Source organism: Mesoplodon densirostris, chromosome 1 (assembly GCF_025265405.1).
Source record: "Mesoplodon densirostris isolate mMesDen1 chromosome 1, mMesDen1 primary haplotype, whole genome shotgun sequence".
NCBI lineage: Eukaryota > Metazoa > Chordata > Mammalia > Artiodactyla > Ziphiidae > Mesoplodon > Mesoplodon densirostris.
Window position 1 is genome coordinate 80,054,645 of NC_082661.1, and position 21,881 is coordinate 80,076,525.

Here is a 21,881-nt window from a genome sequence, read left to right on the forward strand (position 1 = left end):
TCTATGAATTTTATAGCATTTTTTCCCACAGACCTTCATGCAGAATCCAGTGATACGTGGGCAGCCTTCATTACTCTAGTAGTTTTAATTTTTTTCTGCCTTTCTATACATTGTACAAGTAGTGTAATTTATGTTCTTTGGTACTCATCATTGGCATTTTACACTCTTATGTATTAAATGCTTTTGTTATTCAAACTCTCTTCTTCCCTGCCTTGGCATTTTTCTTGTTTCCCTTCCCCAGCCCCTTAAAGACTATTTTTTAAAAGCAGTTTTAGTTCCACAGCACAATTGAGAGGAAGGTGCAGAGGCTTCCCATAGGCCCCCTGACCCCATAGTCTTCCCAGTTATGAGCATTCCCCACCAGAGTGGTACATTGGTTATGAGTGACGAACCTACACTGATACATCATTATTCCCCCAAGCACCTAGTTTACGTTAGGGTTCACGCTAGGTGTTGTACATTCTATGGGTTTGGACAAAATGTATAATAACATGTATCCATCCTTATAGTATCATATAGAGTAGTTTCACTGCCCTAAAAATCCTCTGTGCTCTACCTAGTCTCATTTCCTTTTAAGTTTACCTGGCAATTCAGCTGTTAAAAAAAAATTTATGGTCCGTCAATGCGATCTGAATATCATGAACTGCATTAATTTTACCAGAAATTGTGGTAGTGTTCCTGGTAAATATTTTGTAATCCATACTTAATAATAAAAGGGTTTCTTATTAATCCCTCTTAATATAAAATAAAACTGCTTAATAGTTTGTAGTCAAATTCCCACATGCATGCACTTCTGAAAACTCCCTCTCTTAACCTAATACCATTGCTCTACAATTATCTCCCTTCCAAAGGGGAGGCAGTTAAAATTATACCCAGTTACTACACTGACCTCCAAGGTCAAGATCTCTGGGTAGTCTGTGTTCTTCTCTATCAGGAGTAGAAATAATACCTCATGGTTATATAATCATGGGGCTAAGTCATATTTATGCCTACTCCCGATATTTAATGAAAGAAAAGTCATATCATCACAATAATATCTCTCAGTTAAAAGTGCAAGCAGCATTCTCTGTTCACCAGTCAAGAGCATAAGACATATTTTGCTGTACAGACTGGAAGGCCAGGGCTGCAGTGGCATAAGTTCCTGGGTCAGCCAATGTGCTTGTCCCCCGGGCCCTGCCCTCAGGAAGGTGCTTTCTTGTCCAGTGTCCTCCATGGACATAGCTGAGAGGACCGCTGGGACCTGCCCTTTTGGGAGTTCTCTTGCTTTAGGTGCCCGTATTCTGTTGGCACAATACAGGGGCCTGGCATTTGCTTCAGGGATTGAGCAATCACAGGGCCCCTAGTCTTAAACTCACTTGAAACTTAACTCACTTTAAACTTTAGTTAACTGCTGGTATATATGGTTCCTGGGAATCCTGTTAGCTAGTAACTTATAGCAGAAATTTTATCAAACATTTGAGCCCTGTCCCAGCCTTTGCTATTTCTGTCTTTTGGTAAAAGGAGTTGGGGCTCAGCAAGTTTCCCTAATTTTGGAAACTAGAAGTGATGATTAGGCAGAGCTCACGTCTTCCTGGATCAGGCTGTATCACTGTCAGTGATGCTTTATGATGAGAGAATTATTGCCCCTTATATTTGGAAGAGGCCTAGAGGATCAAGCTGCCCACATTTTTTTCTTTAGCTCTTCCCATGAATATTATCTTCTGTGATTTCCCAATTCTTTGCCTTGGATTGAATTAGCTTTAGCTTGGGGTGGCAAATTCAACTTTTGCAATTCTACAGGGAAACAATTACCCAAACCTCCAAGGTCTTATAATCTCTGATTACAGGTGGAAAGACTTTCTTATCAGATTTGTAGGTTCTTCCCTTTTCCACTTTCAGATAGGAGCGTACCAAAAGTTGAAGAAAATGGGCAAAACAGCTTATTTCTTAACTTTCTTTCTTTTTTTTTAAATAAGTACCTTAATGCTCTGAGAACCAAGAGACACTGTTCGATAATTTAACCAGTTACTTGGCCACCACCAGTCAAGGACTGCCACTTCTCAGCTATGGATTAAGGGGTCACCATTGCCCTAACGCTCCCCCTCGCTCACTGAAAACACATGTTAGAGTGTGTCACTTGTAATACCCACCTCAATCAAATTCTGCTGGGCAGAAGTCCAAGCAGGAAACCCAGAAACAACAGATGTTCATGATAGCTATCCTCAAGTTCTTTGGTCTTTGATTGTGTTTTGCTGTCCATTTATTTTTGTAACTGTTAGTTCTCTCCATTCCTCTCTTTTCTCCTCCGTATTTCAGAGAAAGTTGTATCTTTTAAGTGTTCTCTGTCTCCCTTCCTATTGAGAAACCTCTTGTCCTGTTAGTTTTCTTAGAGGCCATCATATTGTATCTCTTTCTGTGGAATGAATAGACAAAGAAATGTCTTTAGAATCCAATGCCTGAATTCAAGTTCTGTTTTCATAGCTGCATAACCTTGGACAATCCTGGAAAACTCATTTAATTCCTCTTAATCTCTTTTCTCTGGAAAATGGTTGAATAATATATGTTACGCCTTCCTTTCAGGTCTAAGTATAGGACTTGTCAGGTATGCATCATACATGAAAGAAGTTTACAAGGTGCAAATTTTTCTAAAATTCCAATTCTATTGCTAAAATAATTGTATTATTACTGTTTATTATTTAGTTCTTACCACCCTGAAATGCGTACAGTGCTATTTCATCTCTTCCTGTACCTTCCACTTAATACTTTTTTCCTTATAACTTAAGATAAAGTGCATTTATTTGAACAGTTCTCCCTATTCTATTCTACCTTCTCCATTCATTCTTAGCCCTGGAAGTTGGCCCAGCTTTTCCTTTCTCACCTTTGTTATGACATGCCCTTGGGCAGATTATAGAGATATGCCTCTTTTCATCACTAAGGTTACACACAATTTTCTTTTATCAAGACAATGGTTTGGCCTCATTTTCTTAACACTGAGAACATTTTCCTGACCACACATTAGAGTCAGGTGATTTCTTGAGCCTTCTACAATGTGTCCTTCCTGTCCCTTATACTAGCTATCTCCTCTCCCTGTTTTTAAATGAGAAGCACTTGGCAAACACTTAACCCCATTTACTCCTCGCTAGGCTTCCATTTCATCTTTGAAGCCCTGGATGTAAGTCCCAGACCCATCTGCAACATTTCCTGGAACAACAACTTTTTAAATCAGATTGCAACATCTTCTTTATCCACAGTCTCTCCTTGAAGAAAATAACCAGCATTTGTATCCTTGGCTTGCTGAGTGGAGTAAGAACAAAGTTTTCCCAGCAACCCTCTTTTTTTTTCCTCTTGATACAGTTCCCAGAATAAATACTGTCTCTTAGTGAAAGCTTTTGGATGAGAATCTAGGTCTTAGGACTTCTGGACTAGATTTCTTTCTTATTCAGAACCATGAATTGGTTTATATTTAAACATAAGTGAAGGCTGAGACCTTAATGAGTTGAGAAACATTTTGCCATGCCCAGAAAACAATGACCAAGTTCATGGAAATATCTACTTTTAAAAAAATTTAAGGAAGATTTTGTGACCAAACAGGTCATTCTATAACAAGATATAAATTGTGGTCAGAGTAGCAGTAATTTCCTTTTGGATAGGGGCTCCCGGAGATTCCAAGAAGACATCATGAAACGTCTGAGTGAAATGTATTACTAGTGAAGTTTGGTCTGTCCTGGCACTAACTTTTTACTTGATCTGAGTTGTAGGAGGAACAGACACCTTTGCATATTGCCTCTCGCCTGGGTAAGACAGAAATTGTTCAGCTGCTTCTACAACATATGGCTCATCCAGATGCGGCCACTACAAATGGGTACACACCACTGCACATCTCTGCCAGGGAAGGCCAGGTAGACGTGGCATCAGTCCTCCTGGAAGCAGGAGCCGCCCACTCCTTAGCTACCAAGGTAAGAGGAATGGTTTCATGCTGACATGGACCAAGAGCAATCCTAAATCATAGAGTGTCAAGAAGGGTAGATCTCCTGTTGGCCTCCGACTTCTTCTTCCTGTTTGAATATTTTAGATTCATTTTCTAAATGACCAAGGGGGATTGTGAGATTGCATATAATATCTTCAAAAGGAGGGCTGGATTCTCTTCTTCTAATTAATGCCAGTGTTGTTTCTAGAACTTTATTATTTTTATTATTATTTGGCCACGCTGTGTGGCTTGTGGGATTTTAGTTCCCTGACCAGGGATCGAACCCGGGCCCCCTACAGTGGAAGCACGGAGTCCTAACCACTGGACCACCAGGGAATTCCCTCTAGAACTTTAATTAAGATGATTTCCATAAAGCAAGTGTTTTTTTCTCTTTACTTTCCATGATAAAAATCTATAATATATTGCCATGAATATATTATAGAAAAAAATAAAATTCCCAAATACATTGAGCTAGTATTACTACTGAGGAAGATAATATTGCATTAGATTGGCAATACTGTATCTGTTGAGTTTTAGTACTACCTAGAAGTTCACTTCACATAATCTTGCATTCTTCCATCCCTGGTTTCAGCTATTATGCCCTTTCTGCTCCCTACACTTTACCAGCTACACTGTGTCTAAACAGAACTGGGCTGGAGAGTCCCACTTTATTAGTTGTATTAGTTGTCATCTAACAAAGCATTTTACTTATGTTCAAAGTTTTGAGCTAGGGCAGAGTAATTTTATCTCCACTTGATACATTATATTTGAGATCCCCTCTTTGGATATGACTTAGAATAAAACACGAACACAGCTAATTGGAGAAAAAGAAATTGGACTAGTACAGAAGAGAAGAAGAATGAGACAGATTACAGCCTACAACAAGTGAATTATTCACAGGGCAAAATAATTCCCACAAATACAACAGTGATTCAGATTACTAAGGAACGGGCATAAATACTGCATTTGGGGGAGAAGGGAGTTTGCAAGTATGAACTGAAGTACTGTGGTGGCATCTGTTCTCTTAGAGGTAGGAGCAGCCTGCTGGCTGTTACGACTTACCTGGTTGCCTATGGCTGTAAAACATGCTTTGATGTAAGAAGTTGGTAATTATTCAAGTGCTGAAATCAGAAGGGTTGAAAGGATTTTTAAAATCTTTTTTTAAAAAAAATCATAAATGAAACAACAAACATAGAGTTGATCCTTAAACAATGAGAGGGTTAGGGGTGCCCACCCTTCACACAGTTGAAAATCCTCTTATAACTTATAGTCTGTCCTCATATCCACAGTTCTTCTGTATCTTGTGTTCCTCATATCCATGGTTCCACACCCTTGGATTCAACTAACTGAAGACTGTATAGTACTGTAGTATTTCCTATTGAAAAAAATCCACATATAAATGGACCTTCACAGTTCAAACCTGTGTTCAAGGGGCAACTGTGTAATAATAATAATAATAATAATAGTAATAATAACCCAAGAGAGACTGGGTGATTGTCTCATCAGATGAAGGTGATAAATAAATGAAATTTAGATATATAAAATACAGAAATAGGGAATAAAACATAATCCCTTGTCTTCCAAAGATTTTTAGAATTAAAAATATATCTAAAGCAATAGTAAATTAAATGGAAGAAACTATTAAACAAAACAGTTCCACAGTGGAACTGACTGGGGTTCTGAAGGGTAATTGACTCACCATCAGTAAAGCTATTTAAGTGTTGATAAATATCAGAGGGTAAATGAAATCCTGATGAGATTAACATAGGGGAAGAAGGAAGATGTGTGATTCCTTCCATTTAACCCAGGCATGTTTGCTGTGTGTGTTTTGCAAGCCCGGATGAGCTTTAGAATTCTCCCACTCCCAATGTAGTGCCAGAAGGACAAGTGATTAGACTGTCTGGCCAAGAACATGGATTTGAGATCATGGTGTAGGAACTGTGCCATCCTTGAGATCTGAGTCCAGGGACCTAGCTGTATTTGTAACACACTGCTAATTACAGAGAGTGACATTGGTTAGGCACACAAGACATTGAATCTGTACGTGTAAACATGTGTAGGAGAGCAGCAGTTTAAAAGTTTGATGTTAATCAGCTCAACATCCTGCCAGAAGTAGAGTGTATTTTCTGAAAGGAATTGGTCTTATATAAAGTGTGGGTCTTTTGAGACAAGGGATAAAAGTCAGGATGAGAAGTGCTTTTTAAACGGTGAACTGTTTTTCTGTCCACTATTTTATCTTGCTATTTCTGCAGAAAATGCAATCAACTGAACCACAAATAATTTTTTTTTAATCATAGCTGCTGAAATACTCTAAACCTTAAATAAAGAAATTTAGAATTCAGGTATTACAAAAAGGATAGGAAAAACGAGAAAGCCTGGACAGGAAGTACTACTGTCTCAATCCTATTAATTTTAGAGGCAAGAAAAAGACAGGTTTTTTTTTTTTTCACTCACAAATCAGAGCCATTTTACTGACACATAAATTCCAAGCCTAGAAAGTCAAATTTCAGTCTCTAAGCCCTCAAAATAAAATTTCTTTTGTTCAGTCTGTCAAGCCAAACTCTTGTTTGTTAAACTTTATTCTTTGTCCTAGTCCTCGTTTATGGCTAACATTGAATGCTCCCAGTATTTTTCCCAAATGGAAAATCAACATAAGTTTGCTTACTATGTTAATCAGTAAAAAAAAGATTTTGTTAGCTGTCACAAAGAAAACTGCTACATTTTACTTTTGTTCTTCACATTTTCAGAAGGGTTTCACACCCTTGCACGTAGCAGCCAAGTATGGAAGCCTGGATGTGGCAAAACTTCTCTTACAACGCCGTGCTGCTGCAGATTCTGCAGGGAAGGTAAAAGTTTTCAAGCATTTATGTTTGTTATATAACTCGGTCAAGTTGGACGCTTGGGAGATCTGCATTTCAAGATATTTTGCTCACTCTTCTTAAAGGAATATGAATGTAACGGATGAAACTATACCAACTAGATATGATGGTGGTGTCCGTGACCTGCCCACATATACACTGATTCAGAAGGTGTTTAAAAGAGCTGTGCCTCAAATGTGTGTTCCTGTCACAACAGGGCCCAGAACTTCTCTATATTAAGAAGAATCCTTGCAATGTTAACGTGATAATCCTTACATGGCATTTTAGACTTTTAATTATGGTGGAATCAAGATTCCCTGTGCTAACTGAAAGCTCAACGTATCATTTTCAGTTTTAGTTATGTTTCTAATAAGAAAATCATGAGGTATTTATTTTTATTTTTTCCTATTGACTATATTAATTAATTAACATGGACTTAATCGATACCAGTTTCCTTGCATCCTGGCAGCTTCAGGGCAGCTAATGCTAATTTATTAATACTGAAACTTCAACACACCCATTACAGAATGGCCTTACCCCGCTCCATGTTGCTGCTCATTATGACAACCAGAAGGTGGCGCTGCTGTTACTGGAGAAGGGTGCTTCCCCTCATGCCACTGCCAAGGTGAGGAACACAGAAAGGATTTATAGACTGTAGGGTGTAACTCTAATCTGACCGGACATGGGAATTAAGCACATGGTGCTGATATAACTGCAACCAGTCCTGGCAATAGTAGCTTTTGGTATTGTCCTTTTTTTTTTTTTTTTCCCCGACCGTTTGCTTCCACAAAGCCTTTTAAGATTTTTTACAAGTCAGCAAATACTAAGGGGACGTGCCCAGGAACCAATACAGATGACTCTGATTGCCAACACTCAGTGTTTTAGACACACAAGTATGAGTTTTGAGAAATTAAACGTAAGAAAGGCAGTTCAGGTTTTCCCTTCTCTCGTATAAACAGAATGTCATGATACACCTACCCTTTTTTTTATTCACTCATTCCTTCTGACTTCAAATTTTTCACTGTGCTCTATATGAAAGACTCTTTGTTTTTTACATGTTTCATTCGTGTTAACTATAGCATACACCCTTCCAAGTTCCTAGGCTAGGAATGCATTTTGGGGGTATGTGTAGCACCAACTCATAAAACAGCTCCAACTAAGACTTGAACCTTTGGACAGAGTGTTTCCCACCATTTGAGCTGCCTCTTTATTACACTGAAAATATACATAAATGTCATATAACAGATAAAGTCATCAATGTATCTTTCATTTATTCATTCAGTAAATATATATTGAGAAGATGTCATAGTTTATTTAAAAAGAAAAATATTTCTTGTGGGAAAATATTCATGCTATATTAGATGACATAATAAAGCAACAACTATTACCACTTACGTGCCAAACACTGTGCCTAGCATTTTACATGCAATATCTCATTTAATCTCATAATAATCCCATGAGATTGGTATTATAATGATTTCTATTTTACAGATGAGGAAGTGAGATTTAAATAGGTTACTTTGTATGTACAAAGTCACATGACTAATAATTGACAGAGCTAGGATTTGACCTCAGACAATCTGACTTTAGAGGCGTCACTCTTAACCACTAGGTCTACTGCATCCCAAAGCAGTAGAGGAGAAATATTCCACTTCTATTATATAACTATGTACATATATACTCACATGTCTATTTAAATTATACACATTATACATATATAATAAAATGGAATACTCTATGTGAAAGTATATTTTGTATATAAACAAATTATATATAATAAAATATTATATATGTATAACTTTGTACCAATACCTATATATAGATCTATATATGTATGTATATATACACACATATGCATATTTTATTGGTACAAATATACGGCTTATAATAAAATATTTACACTGTCAAAAGAGCAGGACAAATGTTTTTATTGCACATACCATTCTTATTTCTTTATAACCCTTTCTCTGTAATCTCATCAATCATGCATTTGTTTTATGTCTTTCTTCCTACTAGATTATAAACTACTTGAGGACATTAATCATGTCATATTCATCTTTGCATAGCTCTGAGGTGTCTCATTCAGTATTATGTGGGGTCTCAATAAATTTGAATGGAAGAATGAAGACTGAGCGACTATTCCAATGGAATAAAAAAATATGCTCATTTAACATGCCAGTATTTTTTTTCATTAACTTTCTAGGCTGACCATTTTGAACAAAGATATGACTTTATCAACACCCAATACAACACATATGTATAAAGAAGGGATTGTAGTAAAACTATAAAACACCTGTTCTCCTCCCACAGTGGGCTCTCAATCTACCAGGGAGAGAAGACCTAACTTTTAAAGTAATGTGTATGGTTCTTCTAAAGAGACAAATGTACCCATGATCTCCAGCCTCTATAGAGTGTGGTCCTTACTCTTTGGCACACATTAACAAAGTCCAGAAGACTAGGGAGAGCATCCTCTACTCCAGGGTCTGCACTAGGGGGGCTTCAGGGGGCTCCTCTAGTGTCTTCCACTCATCTGACCTCGCCTGTCCATCAGCATAAGTCCTGTAGCTCGGGGGCCGGTCTGAGAGGCTGCCAGTTGGTTGGACCCCACCCCTAACTCCACTTTTGACACTCTATTCACTACAGTTCCCCATCCCACCTCTCAACACACGTGGTCCCTTGAACCCTAGAACCTCTTTGCTTCTTTCTACCAAAATCCGGAATCTTTTCTTAGTCTTCATTGGGTTTTGTTGTTGTTATTGTTATTTGGTTCCAAAAACTTTGACTCTATGTGGAGTTAGGAGGGTTCTTCAGACTTGCAGGTTGAGTATCTGCTGGACAGTCAGACCTCTTATATTACTAAAAATTTGACACTCTCTTTGATGATCTCTTATGTTGTTATGTTAAAACCTCCCTGTCCTCCTCCACATAGGTCTCTGACTTTACCTAAACTTGGTAGGTTTACTGATTCTTTGCTTAGCCTTGGTGAAGCCTGTGCTGCAGAAATAGGGGGAGTTGGGGCTGAAGAAAGCCCACTGTAGCCAAAAAAGTGTTTAAACTTATAGGTTCCACAAAAATCTATGTGCCCTTTTATTTAATAGAGCCCACGGTCCAAATGCAATGTTCTAGAGGACGTGGAACATCAAGGACCTATGAAAGGACTTCCAAGAAGAGCTGCTGAATTTCTTGAGTAGCTTAGAGGGAAATATCATTCATCTGAACTGAAAGATGCTTATTTTGGCTTGGAGAAAGGAAGACAGAATAGATAGATAATGTAGGGACGTTTGAAGATCAAGGTTTCATGACAACACATAAGGGCATTTAAATTCTCAAAACTCCTTTTTATTTTTTTGGTACCCTTTGCACTTAGACTTCAGGAAATCCTATGACCTAAAATTCTTAGACTTTCACAAGAAGCCCTTGATCAATATGCAGTCTTTCCCTTCAGCATGCCACAGTCAGTGGCAAAGCCACTGTTTTTCATTTCTATCACGCATTTTTCATGGAAAATTCTACCTGACTAGATAAAGAAAAGGAAAGGAAACAATACAGGTTCCAGACTTACACTTGTTCCAGGCTTTTGTTTGTTTGTTTGTTTTTTTAACTAAGTATGGGGTTTAAAGTTTGGCTGTTGTAAACAAAGTATGAGTTCCTCTGGTCCTCTCCACAAACTCCCACATAAAACTAGTAGCCTCTGATTGCTACTTTTGAGCACTTTGTAGAGATGAAGGGGGGATCCAGGATTTTAACTGACCACCTAATAGGATTAATTAAATAATTAACCTAATAGGATTAATAGAAGCCTATTTTATTAATATTTTTTCACCAGAATGCAGCCTCTTAAAGACAGGGATCAGGTCTTGTCCACCTCTATATCCCCACACCTAGCACACTGACGAGCATATGCTAGGCACCTACTAAATAGTTGTTGAGTGAGTAAAAAGTACAACCCAACCAGAAGCACATTAGTAGGAATGTTATAACAAGACCATAGAAATAATTCCATTTTATTCTCTTCTACTAAAACCATGTGTGAAATGTAGTATTCAGTTCCAGGCAGCACAATTCAAGAGCTATATCAACAAACTAGAATCAGTCTAGAGCAGGTCATCCTTAATGGAGAGAGCTCTAGAAATGGGGCTTCTGTCAGGAATAGTTGAAGGAATGGGAAATTTAGCCTGGAAAAGTGAAGACTAAAGGGAGATATGAAAACCATCACCAGGTATTTAAAGGACAGTCATATAGAAGAGCAATCTGGCTTATTGCTCTTCAGGAGCAGCATTATGAGGGGGAGATTTTAAGCTTTGGGGCATTTGTGTCTATATCTGTCTTACATGTAAGTAGAATGGGGTGCCTTGTGACATGGAGCTTGCAAAGATTTGGGTGTTGTTGGATGGAAACTTATGATGGGCAAGAATTTGCATTTACTATAAACGCACTTTTAACTTTTCTGTTGATTAGAGATTCTTATTTCCTTCAGACATATATCACGGCCATTGCTAAGCTTACAAATTACATGTGTTTTATCTTTACTTTTTTAGAATGGCTATACTCCTTTACATATTGCTGCCAAGAAGAATCAAATGCAGATAGCTTCCACACTCCTGAACTATGGAGCAGAGACGAACATTGTGACAAAGCAAGGAGTCACTCCACTCCATCTGGCCTCGCAAGAGGGGCACACAGATATGGTCACCTTGCTTCTGGATAAGGGAGCAAATATCCACATGTCAACCAAGGTATTCCAGTTTTGCCTCTTGCTTTAGTGAAGAGTCTTCTGAATGAATGTAAATAGAAACCAATCTAAGATAATTTGGAACAAAAGGGGGGCAGGTTTTAAAGAGAAACGGGAATATCTCATAGAATTCAAGTGTAGCAAAGGAGTCAAGCCTCATGAGGGACTGGAAGATCACAATGAAGCAAGGAATGAGGCTCACAGACTCTGCCTGCAGGGCTGCATGTTTGCGTCTTGACTTTTCCCGAGAAGTCAGTTTCACTTGCCTCTCTTTGTGGATCTGCTTCCTGAGCGTCTCTGTGTATGTGACCAAAGAGGCTACCCTATAGCTGCCAATAATCAGCATCGCTGCAATTCAAGCAGTCAGCCCAGGTTGCCATGGTACCTGCTGGTCCTAATTCCAAATTCCAGAGAGGGAGAGAGGTGACAGTTTCATCTGTGTTCTGGCCCAAGCATTTGCTTCTAAGCTGCTGGTCTATACCCATGACCTAAGTCATTTTCAGCTGGGCTGAGCTTCAGAGGCACCTGTTGGCTGGGAGCAGGGAACTCAGTAAAATAAAGATTTCTGAGCCAGCTTCAGTTGAGCCTAGCTTGGCTGGTTGCTGTGGAAGTGGTCAGATAAAGCACCTCTCCAGAGAATAGCCTTTGTGGACAGCATATTAGCTCTAATAGAGTAATAGTTAGGGACATATCAGAAAAAGAGATAATTCAAATATTAAAATATTTAGATTTTTACAAGTACATGTCAGTCTCTCTCCATATATAGCTATACCCCTATCTATCTTATCTATATCTATATCTGTATCTATATCTATATATTTATATCTATATATACTTCTATGTACTCCATTGGAGCCAGCTGCTGAGAAACAAAAAATTGGAGCCTGTATTTGTAAGTTAGCTCATCAGTTAGATCTCCTAATACTTTTTTGTAACACGTGGTGTGGGTTTAGTGAAAATTAAGTTTCTTAGGATTTTCCACAAATATACAAATAAGATGTTTTCCACAACTCACTGTTGAATTAATTAGTACTTTTGGAGACTCAGTAGTAAGTTGGTCTTAATAACATTTGTAAATGGGTCGTGTAGCTTATGTCCTTTAGAAAGAGCTGTGAAAAAGACAGGCTGTTTTGAATGCCTCTAGAGCCCTATTCTGTGTCTTTATCACTCAGAAGTTTCAGTACATCCCTTGCCCTTACGCACTTCTCTCTTCTCTATCAAAAGGCCTCTGAGATCCTTTTTTAAGGCATGGTGAGACTAATTACACGGTTAGCCCTCCAAAAGATATTTGCATTTTAACAAGAATGAACATGATGAAGCCTTATGGTGAAATTCAGTGTGTCAGACAGTCATTAAAGTCCGGGGCATGGATTTCCTTGTGGTCATTAAAATCATGCCTCTCAGGTGGTCTTTTACCCCATTGGGGATAGTGTCACCATGAAACCAATAGTAGAATATTTCATTTAACATCAGTATACAAATGAGTCATGTAAGTGTTTATTGTCCATTAAAAACAGATCTTCATTAAAAAATAAACACAAGAAATCCATAAACAAATCAGGCAAAATTTTGAGTAGAATGGAAATTCTAGACATTTCATGAAACTGATCACACAGTGCTTCTGATGGTATAATTTTTAATTCATAAAAATTGTAGATACATATCTGGAATCAGTTCACTATGTTCTCCCTGATAATATTCTTCTAAACACATTACTTCCTTTGAGAGAATTATAGCAGTCAATCAGCAAATATTTCATGAGTATTTTTGAGTATTTTCTCCACTCAGCAATTGAGAAAAATATTCAATTTGAATCACAATGTATTTATGTTATCTTTATAACAATGATTTCAACATTGGATGGTGTCTTAAAGACAAAGGCATGATGTACTGATATTTGCTACTAGAGTAAAATGTTAGTAAATATGTTAAGATATATCTGAATAACAATATAATATATAAAAATATAACTCTGGCTTTTGGTTGGTATTATTTATAATTATACATTATAATAATAAATAAGTTATATATGAAATAAATAAATTATAAGATAATGCAACCATGAAAGTATCTCAGGTAATAAGCAAAGCCGATAATAAATTCTCCTGTTTTTGTAAATTACATATATTCTTTTTCTACTTAAGACCAACTAAAATCAGTAATTTCATATTCTCTAAATGATTATTTCTCAGTAAGAACTGTAATATAGAAATGATATTACATTCCTTATCTAATCACCATGTAATAATAAAATAAAACCGACTGTAGAGTCCACCGGTACGTCTTAGGAAATAAATTACTTTTTTTGAAAAGAACTCCTCAACATCTTCTATTTTCTTAATTTATTAGGAAGGTTTACATAATTTGATTTAGGTATGCAAGCTTACCATAATAAACCATAGAGGATTTTCATACTGGTTGTTAGTTTGCAATCTTATATTGTAGAAAATCCATTCTGCAAAATCATGTAGAAAACAGCACATGTATTTGAAAGGCCATTAAAGATGCCTTTGAGATATTTGATGATCACTTCAATAACATTTTTAAAAGACCGATGATCTCAAAGGAGAAATATTTTTATGTTCGCTATTTTAATATGGACAAAAACAACATGAAGAATAATCTTCTGTTTTGTCCTAATATTCATACTGTTTATACTTTAGGACTGTATACTATTTGTTTAGAAGTGATAACATTTTAATGCAAAAGGGTGCATATTCCACCTCATCCTCATGGTTTATGAAACTCAAAGTTGAGCTCCAGAATTCCTTGGTGGTCCAGTGGTTAGGACTCAGAGCTTTCACTGCCAAGGACCTGGGTTCGATCCCTCGTTGGAGAACTAAGATCCCACAAGCTGCACGGCACAGCCAAAAAAAAAAAAAAAATGAAAAACAAAAACTGAGCTCAGCCAGAACTCTAAGAATCAAAAAGCCTTGGACTCTTAAATATAAAGCCCTTTCTCTAGTTGGAGAATTTTTTCTTCCTCTGTAAATATCACTTCGATTTTTTAAAGGTCAGAGAACTTGTCAGTTTATAGAAGTAAAGCAGGCCTGCAGAGCCATGGTTAAGAGGGCTGGTCAACTTTAATTGGATGTGAATTGGGGGAGAGGGGGTGCCAACTCAGTGGACAAGTAAGATACCTCAGTATACTGATGCAGGATGTACAGGAAGAGGATAAATATACTAGGTATTTGAACAATATAGCAGGAGAGAAACATACGGCATGAATATACTGTTAGCTGGAATATAAGCTCTAAAAGGGCAGAAACTTTTATTCACTGATATATTCGAGTGCCTAGAACACTTCCTGGCATGTGAAAGGTACTCAAAAAACACTGGTTAAACATACAAATGATTTAGGTTTTAAAGATACTCTTTAAATTTCAATTTTGCTTGATGGGAGATACTTGCATATGTAGTGACACTGCCAGACTGTGGCATTGACTGAATAAACCACTTTTCCCTCCTCCTTTCTCTATTCTTTCATCTTTTATTAATTCTTAACTGTACTTTAATTGCATGTTCAAATAATTTAAATAATTACTTGATATATGTGTGCCAGGACATTTACATAAAACTGGCCAAATTTATGGGGCAATATATAAATGATGGGGTCACTATTTAGCACTTAGAGGAACCCCCAAAATAATATGCTATCTTTGGATGCTGGAGAAAATTATTCTGAACTCATTTCCTGTAACTCTGGACATTTTTTTCATTGATGTGATGTTTTATTGATGAAAATATAAATTATTGCTGTGGTTATAATGTAGAAGTAGTAACTGGTTGGTCCATTATTTAAGGAAATAAATTGATTCAACAGGAGGCACAGATGGGTTTGAAATAAATGTTGTTTGGAAGCTTATTAGCTGAGTTATTTTATTTTATTTATTTATTTATTTATTTTCCTTTTTGCGTTATGTGGGCCTCTCACTGTTGTGGCCTCTCCCGTTGCGGAGCACAGGCTCCGGATGCGCAGGCCCAGCGGCCATGGCTCACGGGCCCAGCTGCTCCGCGGCATATGGGATCCTCCCAGACCGGGGCACGAACCCGTATCCCCTGCATCGGCAGGCGGACTCTCAACCACTGCGCCACCAGGGAGGCCCTAGCTGAGTTATTTTAAAGGCTCACATCATAAGTACAGAGTATAGAAAATGTAATTTGAAGAAAGTGTTCAGTAACTTAGAGAGTATGTCTTAGGTGGAAAGTCATATTAACTTGGAGGGTTTGTCTTAGATATCAGAAAATGCAGTTTCTAGAGAGAGGCTATGAATTTTTCAGGATTTTTCAAGACATAGTATTATAGATGATACAATGTATTTTCTTCTTCAATTGTACCCCTTTGCTTCCCTTCTCTCTATAGAGTGGACTCACATCCTTACACCTTGCAGCCCAGGAAGATAAAGTGAATGTTGCTGATATTCTCACCAAGCATGGGGCTGACCAGGATGCTCACACAAAGGTAAAGCGAATCACTGTAATCTTGTGACAGGTTCTGACTTGGATTATTCCCAGTAGCCCCCATTCAGGTCACCAAAAGTCCAAGTTCCCCCTCCTCAAAGCCCATTCTGAATTAGTTATGACTCTCCTGCTCACAAATCTATAATGGTTCTCCATTTTTGCTGAAATCAAGTCCAAATGGATAGCAGATATTAGGAATCTTTGCAAAAAGATTCCAACTTTGCAGACTTAGGTTTACCCTCTCTCCCTCATTACTTCAGCTAGTCAGGAAGACTTGCACTTTTCTTCCTGTATTTGCTTCCCTCCATGCCCTCCTTTCCCCTTGAGTATTAACTACTAGAGTAGTAATATATTTGTTTATTATTATTTATAGCTTGGTTACACTCCTTTAATTGTGGCCTGTCACTATGGAAACGTGAAAATGGTCAACTTTCTTCTGAAGCAGGGAGCAAATGTCAATGCAAAAACCAAGGTAAAATACATGTACTCATTTTTATTTTCTAAAAGCAAATGGTTTGGCCATATGGACACTTCAGTAGCTCACCATAGTTACAAACATATTTTCTTTTTAGTTCTTCTTAGTGATTTTGAATAAGTGATGTAGTTTTGTACAATTGTTTGGGACTTTTCATTCTAATAACCTTTGACAACCATGTAGGCGACATCGATATAACAATTTACTACAGGATACAATAGATGCTGGCTAGAATATCTTGATGTTCTGGCCGATTTCCTTTACATTGTTTCAGGGCCTTGGCCCTCCCCTAGCTCTCAGTCTCTGGTGAGGAAATACAGACAGGCAGCCTGGACTGCATGCCTTTCATTTTTAATGAATTCTGTCACATTTGGACTACCATGTGGTTGTGCTCAGTGAGGCAATACTGTGTAAGGCCTGGCTTGGAAGTTTTCAAAGATAATGCAGAGCTGACTGTTTTTCCCAGTGCCATCTGAAGGGTCCTATCCTGCAAAGCATTATGGGAACATAAAACCATACTTCGGTATATTCAACTTATTTCAAGGTAGAGAAATGCGTAAAATAACTACTGCTACTATGCATAATATAACCTGCAGCTCCAATTTTCTTGATCCAAAGAAGTATGTAATTGCATTTTTTTAAGTTTATGTATCAGAAATCACTAATTGCAGCTGTGTGAATAGGCTCAAGGAAATTAGTGTGAGCACATTTGGGAGTTTTCAAAGTCATCATTCAAGATGATACTAATTAGCCGCCACCATCTTAAGGTGAGCTGTCGTGGTGTCTCGATTTCCATGAGGAACTCTGGTCTGAAGCACTGGGTTCGAGGCCTCTGCATGTGGTACCCTATGAGCAAGTAAAACTAGAATAAGCACAAAGAGAATAAAAAGGCTCCAGGGCTGGGCAGAGCTTCTGGTGAGGCTTCCCAGGGGGATAAGACAGACAGACTACACAACTGACACAGAAAAAGAGAGAAAGAGAGTGAGAGTGAGAGAGAGAGAGAGAGCGAGAGCTGCCTGTGTGGAGCATAGCGCTCAGGCACATGGCCTGACAAGCTGAGGTGTTGGGCACAGCCATTTCACACTAGAAACTCTGGTCTGAACAGTGGGTTGCACTTCAAGTGAAACTAGAAAAGCACAAAGGAAAAGAAAAAAAGATATACAGGTGTTCCACCAGACACTGCCCTGCCCACCAGAAGGACAAGATCCAGCCACACCACGAGACCACAGGCACCAGTCCCCTCCACCAGGAAGCCTACACAACCCACTGAACCAACCTCACCCACTGGGGGCAGACACCAAAAATAACGGGAACTACGAACCGGCAGCCTGCGAAAAGGAGACCACAAACACAGTAAGTTAAACAAAATAAGAAGACAGAGAAAAATGCAGCAGATGAAGGAGCAAGGTAAAAACCCACCAAACCAAACATAGGAAGAGGAAATAGGCAGTCTACCTGAAAAAGAGTTCAGAATAATGATAGTAAAGATGTTCCAAAATCTTGGAAATAGAATGGAGAAAATACAAGAAACGTTTAACAAGGACCTAGAAGAACTAAAGAGCAAACAAACAGTTATGAACAAAACAATAAATGAAATTTAAAATACTCTAGAAGGAATCAATAGCAGAATAACTGAGGCAGAAGAATGGATAAGTGACCTGGAAGATAAAATAGTGGAAATAGCTACTGCAGAGCAGAATAAAGAAAAAAGAATGAAAAGAATTGAGGACAGTCTCAGAGACCTCTGGGACAACATTAAATGCACCAACATTCCAATTGTAGGGGTCCCAGAAGAAGAAGAGAAAAAGAAAGGGTCTGAGAAAATATTTGAAGACATTATAGTTGAAAACTTCCCTAACATGAGAGAGGAAATAGTCAATCAAGTCCAGGAAGGGCAGAGAGTCCCATACAGGATAAATCCAAGGAAAAACACACCAAGACACATATTACTCAAACTATCAAAAATTAAATACAAAGAAAAAATATTAAAAGCAGCAAGGGAAAAGCAATAAATAACATACAAGTGAATCTCCGTAAGGTTAACAGCTGATCTTACAGCAGAAACTCTGCAAGCCAGAAGGGAGTGGCAGGACATATTTAAAGTGATGAAAGGGAAGAACCTACAACCAAGATTGCTCTACCCAAAAAGGATCTCATTTAGATTCAATGGAGAAATTAAAACCTTTACGGACAAGCAAAGTTTAAGAGAATTCAGCACCACCAAACCAGCTTTACAACAAATGCTAAAGGAACTTCTCTAGGCAAGAAACACAAGAGAAGGAAAAGACCTACAATAACAAACCCAAAACAGTTAAGAAAATGGTAATAAGAACATACAAATTGATAATCACCTTAAAAGTAAAGGGACTGGGGCTCGAGGAGAAGATGGCGGAAGAGTAAGACGCGGAGATCACCTTCCTCCCCACAGATACATCAGAAATACATCTACACGTGGAATTGCTCCTACAGAGCACCTACTGAATGCTGGCAGAAGAACTCAGACCTCCCAAAAGGCAAGAAACTCCCCCACATACCTACGTAGGGCAAAAGAAACAAGAAAAAACACAGACAAAAGAAAAGGGACGGGACCTGCACCTCTGGGAGGGAGCTGTGAAGGAGGAAAGGTTTCCACACACTAAAAACCCCTTCGTGGACAGAGACTGTGGGTGGCAGAGGGGGGAGCTTTGGAGCCATGGAGGAGAGCGCAGCAACAGGGGTGCAGAGGGCAAAGCGGAGAGATTCCCGCACAGAGGATCAGTGCCGACCAGCACTCACCAGCCCGAGAGGCTTGTGGGCTCACCCACCGAAGTAGGCGGGGGCTTGGAGCTGAGGCTCAGGCTTCGGAGGTTAGGTCCCAGGGAGAGGACTGGGGTTGGCTGCGTGAACACAGCCTGAAGGGGGCTAGTGCGCCACACCTAGCTGGGAGGGGGTCCGGGGAAAAAGTCTGGACCTGCCAAAGAGGCAAGAGACTTTTTCTTCCCTCTTTGTTTCCTGGTGCACGAGGAGAGGGGATTAAGAGCGCTGATTAAAGCAGCTCCAGAGACGGGTGCAAGCCGCGGCTATCAGTGCGGACTGCAGAGACGGGCATGAGACGCTAAGGCTGCTGCTGCTGCCACCAAGAAGCCTGTGTGCGAGCACAGGTCACTATCCACATTTTCCCTCCCGGGAGCCTGTGCAGCCCGCCGCTGCCAGGGTCCCATGATCCAGGGACAACTTCCCCGGGAGAATGCATGGCGCACATCAGGCTAGTGCAATGTCACGCCGGCCTCTGCCACTGTAGGCTCTCCCAGCATCCCGTACCCCTCCCTCCCTGCGGCCTGAGTAACCCAGAGCCCCTGAATCAGCTGCTCCTTTAACCCGGTCCTGTCGGAGTGAAAAACAGATGCCCTCAGGCGACTTACATGCAGAGGCGGGGCCAAATCCAAAGCTGAATCCCAGAGTTGTGTGAACAAAGAAGAGAAAGGGAAGTCTCTCCCAGCAACCTCAGGAGTAGCGGATTAAATCTCCACAATCAACTTGATGTACCCTGCATCTGTGGAATACCTGAATAGACAACAAATCATCCCAAATTGAGGAGGTGGACTTTGGGAGCACGATATATTATTTTTTCACCTTTTCCTCTTTTTGTGAGTTTGTATGTGTATGCTTCTGTGGGAGATTTTGTCTGTATAGCTTTGCTTTCAACATTTGTCCTAGGATTCTGTCCATCCGTTCTTTTTTTTTTTTTTACTTTAAAAATTTTTTTTCATAATATTTATTTTTTATTTTAATTATTTTATTTTATCTTACTTCACTTTATTTTATTTTATTTTATCCTCTTTCTTTCTTTCTATTTTTTATCCCTTTTATTCTGAGCCGTGTAGATGAAAGGCTCTTGGTGCTCCAGCCAGGAGTCAGTGCTGTGCCTCTGAGGCGGGAGAGCCAACTTCAGGACACGGGTCCACAAGAGACCTCCCAGCTCCACGTAATATCAAATGGCAAAAATCTACCAGAGATCTCCGTCTCAACATCAAGACCCAGCTTCACTCAACGACCAGCAAGCTACAGTGCTGGACACCCTATGCCAAACAACTAGCAAGACAGGAACACAGCCCCATCCATTAGCAGAGAGGCTGTCTAAAATCATAATAAGGCCACAGACACCCCAAAACACACCACCAGACGTGGACCTGCCCACCAGAAAGACAAGATCCAGCCTCATCCACCAGGACACAGGCACTAGTCCCTTCCACCAGGAAGCCTACACAACCCACAGAACCAACCTTAGCCACTGGGGACAGACACCAAAAACAACGGGAACAACAAACCTGCAGCCTGCGAAAAGAAGACCCCAAACACAGTAAGATAAGCAAAATGAGATGATAGAAAGACATATAGCAGATGAAGGAGCAAGGTAAAAACCCACCAGACCTAAAAATTAAGAGGAAATAGGCAGTCTACCTGAAAAAGAGTTCAGAATAATGATAGTAAAGCTGATCCAAAATCTTGGAAATAGAATAGCGAAAATGCAAGAAACATTTAACAAGGACCTAGAAGAACAAAAGAGCAAACAAACAATGATGAACAACACAATAAATGAAATTAAAAATACTCTAGAAGGGATCAATAGCAGAATAACTGAGGCAGAAGAATAGATAAGTGACCTGGAAGACAAAATAGTGGAAATAACTACTGCAGAGCAGAATAAAGAAAAAAGAATGGAAAGAACTGAGGACAGTCTCAGAGAGCTCTGGGGCAACATTAAATGCACCAACATTCGAATTATAGGGGTCCCAGAAGAAGAAGAGAAAAAGAAAGGGACTGAGAAAATATTTGAAGAGATTATAGTTGAAAACTTCCCTAATTTGGAAAAGGAAACAGTTAATGAAGTCCAGGGAGCACAGAGGGTCCCATACAGGATAAATCCAAGGAGAAACATGCCAAGACACATATTAATCAAACTATCAAAAATTAATACAAAGAAAACATATTAAAAGTAGCAAGGGAAAAACAACAAATAACACACAAGGGAATCCCCATACGGTTAACAGCTGATCTTTCAGCAGAAACTGTGCAAGCCAGAAGGGAGTGGCAGGGCATATTTAAAGTGATGAAGGAGAAAAACCTACAACAAAGATCACTCTACCCAGCAAGGATCTCATTCAGATTTGATGGAGAAATTAAAATCTTTACAGACAAGCAAAAGCAGAGAGAATTCAGCACCACCAAACCAGCTTTACAACAAATGCTAAAGGAACTTCCTTAGGCAAGAAACACAAGAGAAGGAAAAGACCTACAATAACAAACCCAAAACCATTAAGAAAATGGGAATAGGAACATACATATCGATAATTACCTTAAATGTAAATGGATTAAATGTTCCCACCAAAAGACACAGACTGGCTGAATGGATACAAAAACAAGACCTGT

The 21,881-nt window shown here is 39.0% G+C and overlaps 1 protein-coding gene across 24 annotated transcripts in view; it reads left to right on the plus strand.

Moving 5' to 3' along the window:
- Positions 1-21,881, plus strand: part of ANK2 (ankyrin 2) — a 710,689-nt gene that overhangs the window by 584,650 nt on the left and 104,158 nt on the right. For 18 of the 24 annotated variants that reach the window (XM_060105174.1, XM_060105137.1, XM_060105190.1 and 15 more), the window contains 6 exons: positions 3,738-3,935; positions 6,694-6,792; positions 7,331-7,429; positions 11,343-11,540; positions 15,900-15,998; positions 16,371-16,469. In XM_060105174.1, coding sequence (XP_059961157.1) covers positions 3,738-3,935; positions 6,694-6,792; positions 7,331-7,429; positions 11,343-11,540; positions 15,900-15,998; positions 16,371-16,469 — 792 coding nt within the window. The remainder of the gene's footprint in view (positions 1-3,737; positions 3,936-6,693; positions 6,793-7,330; positions 7,430-11,342; positions 11,541-15,899; positions 15,999-16,370; positions 16,470-21,881) is intronic. The other 6 variants (XM_060105195.1, XM_060105235.1, XM_060105213.1 and 3 more) reach the window with 1 other exon arrangement.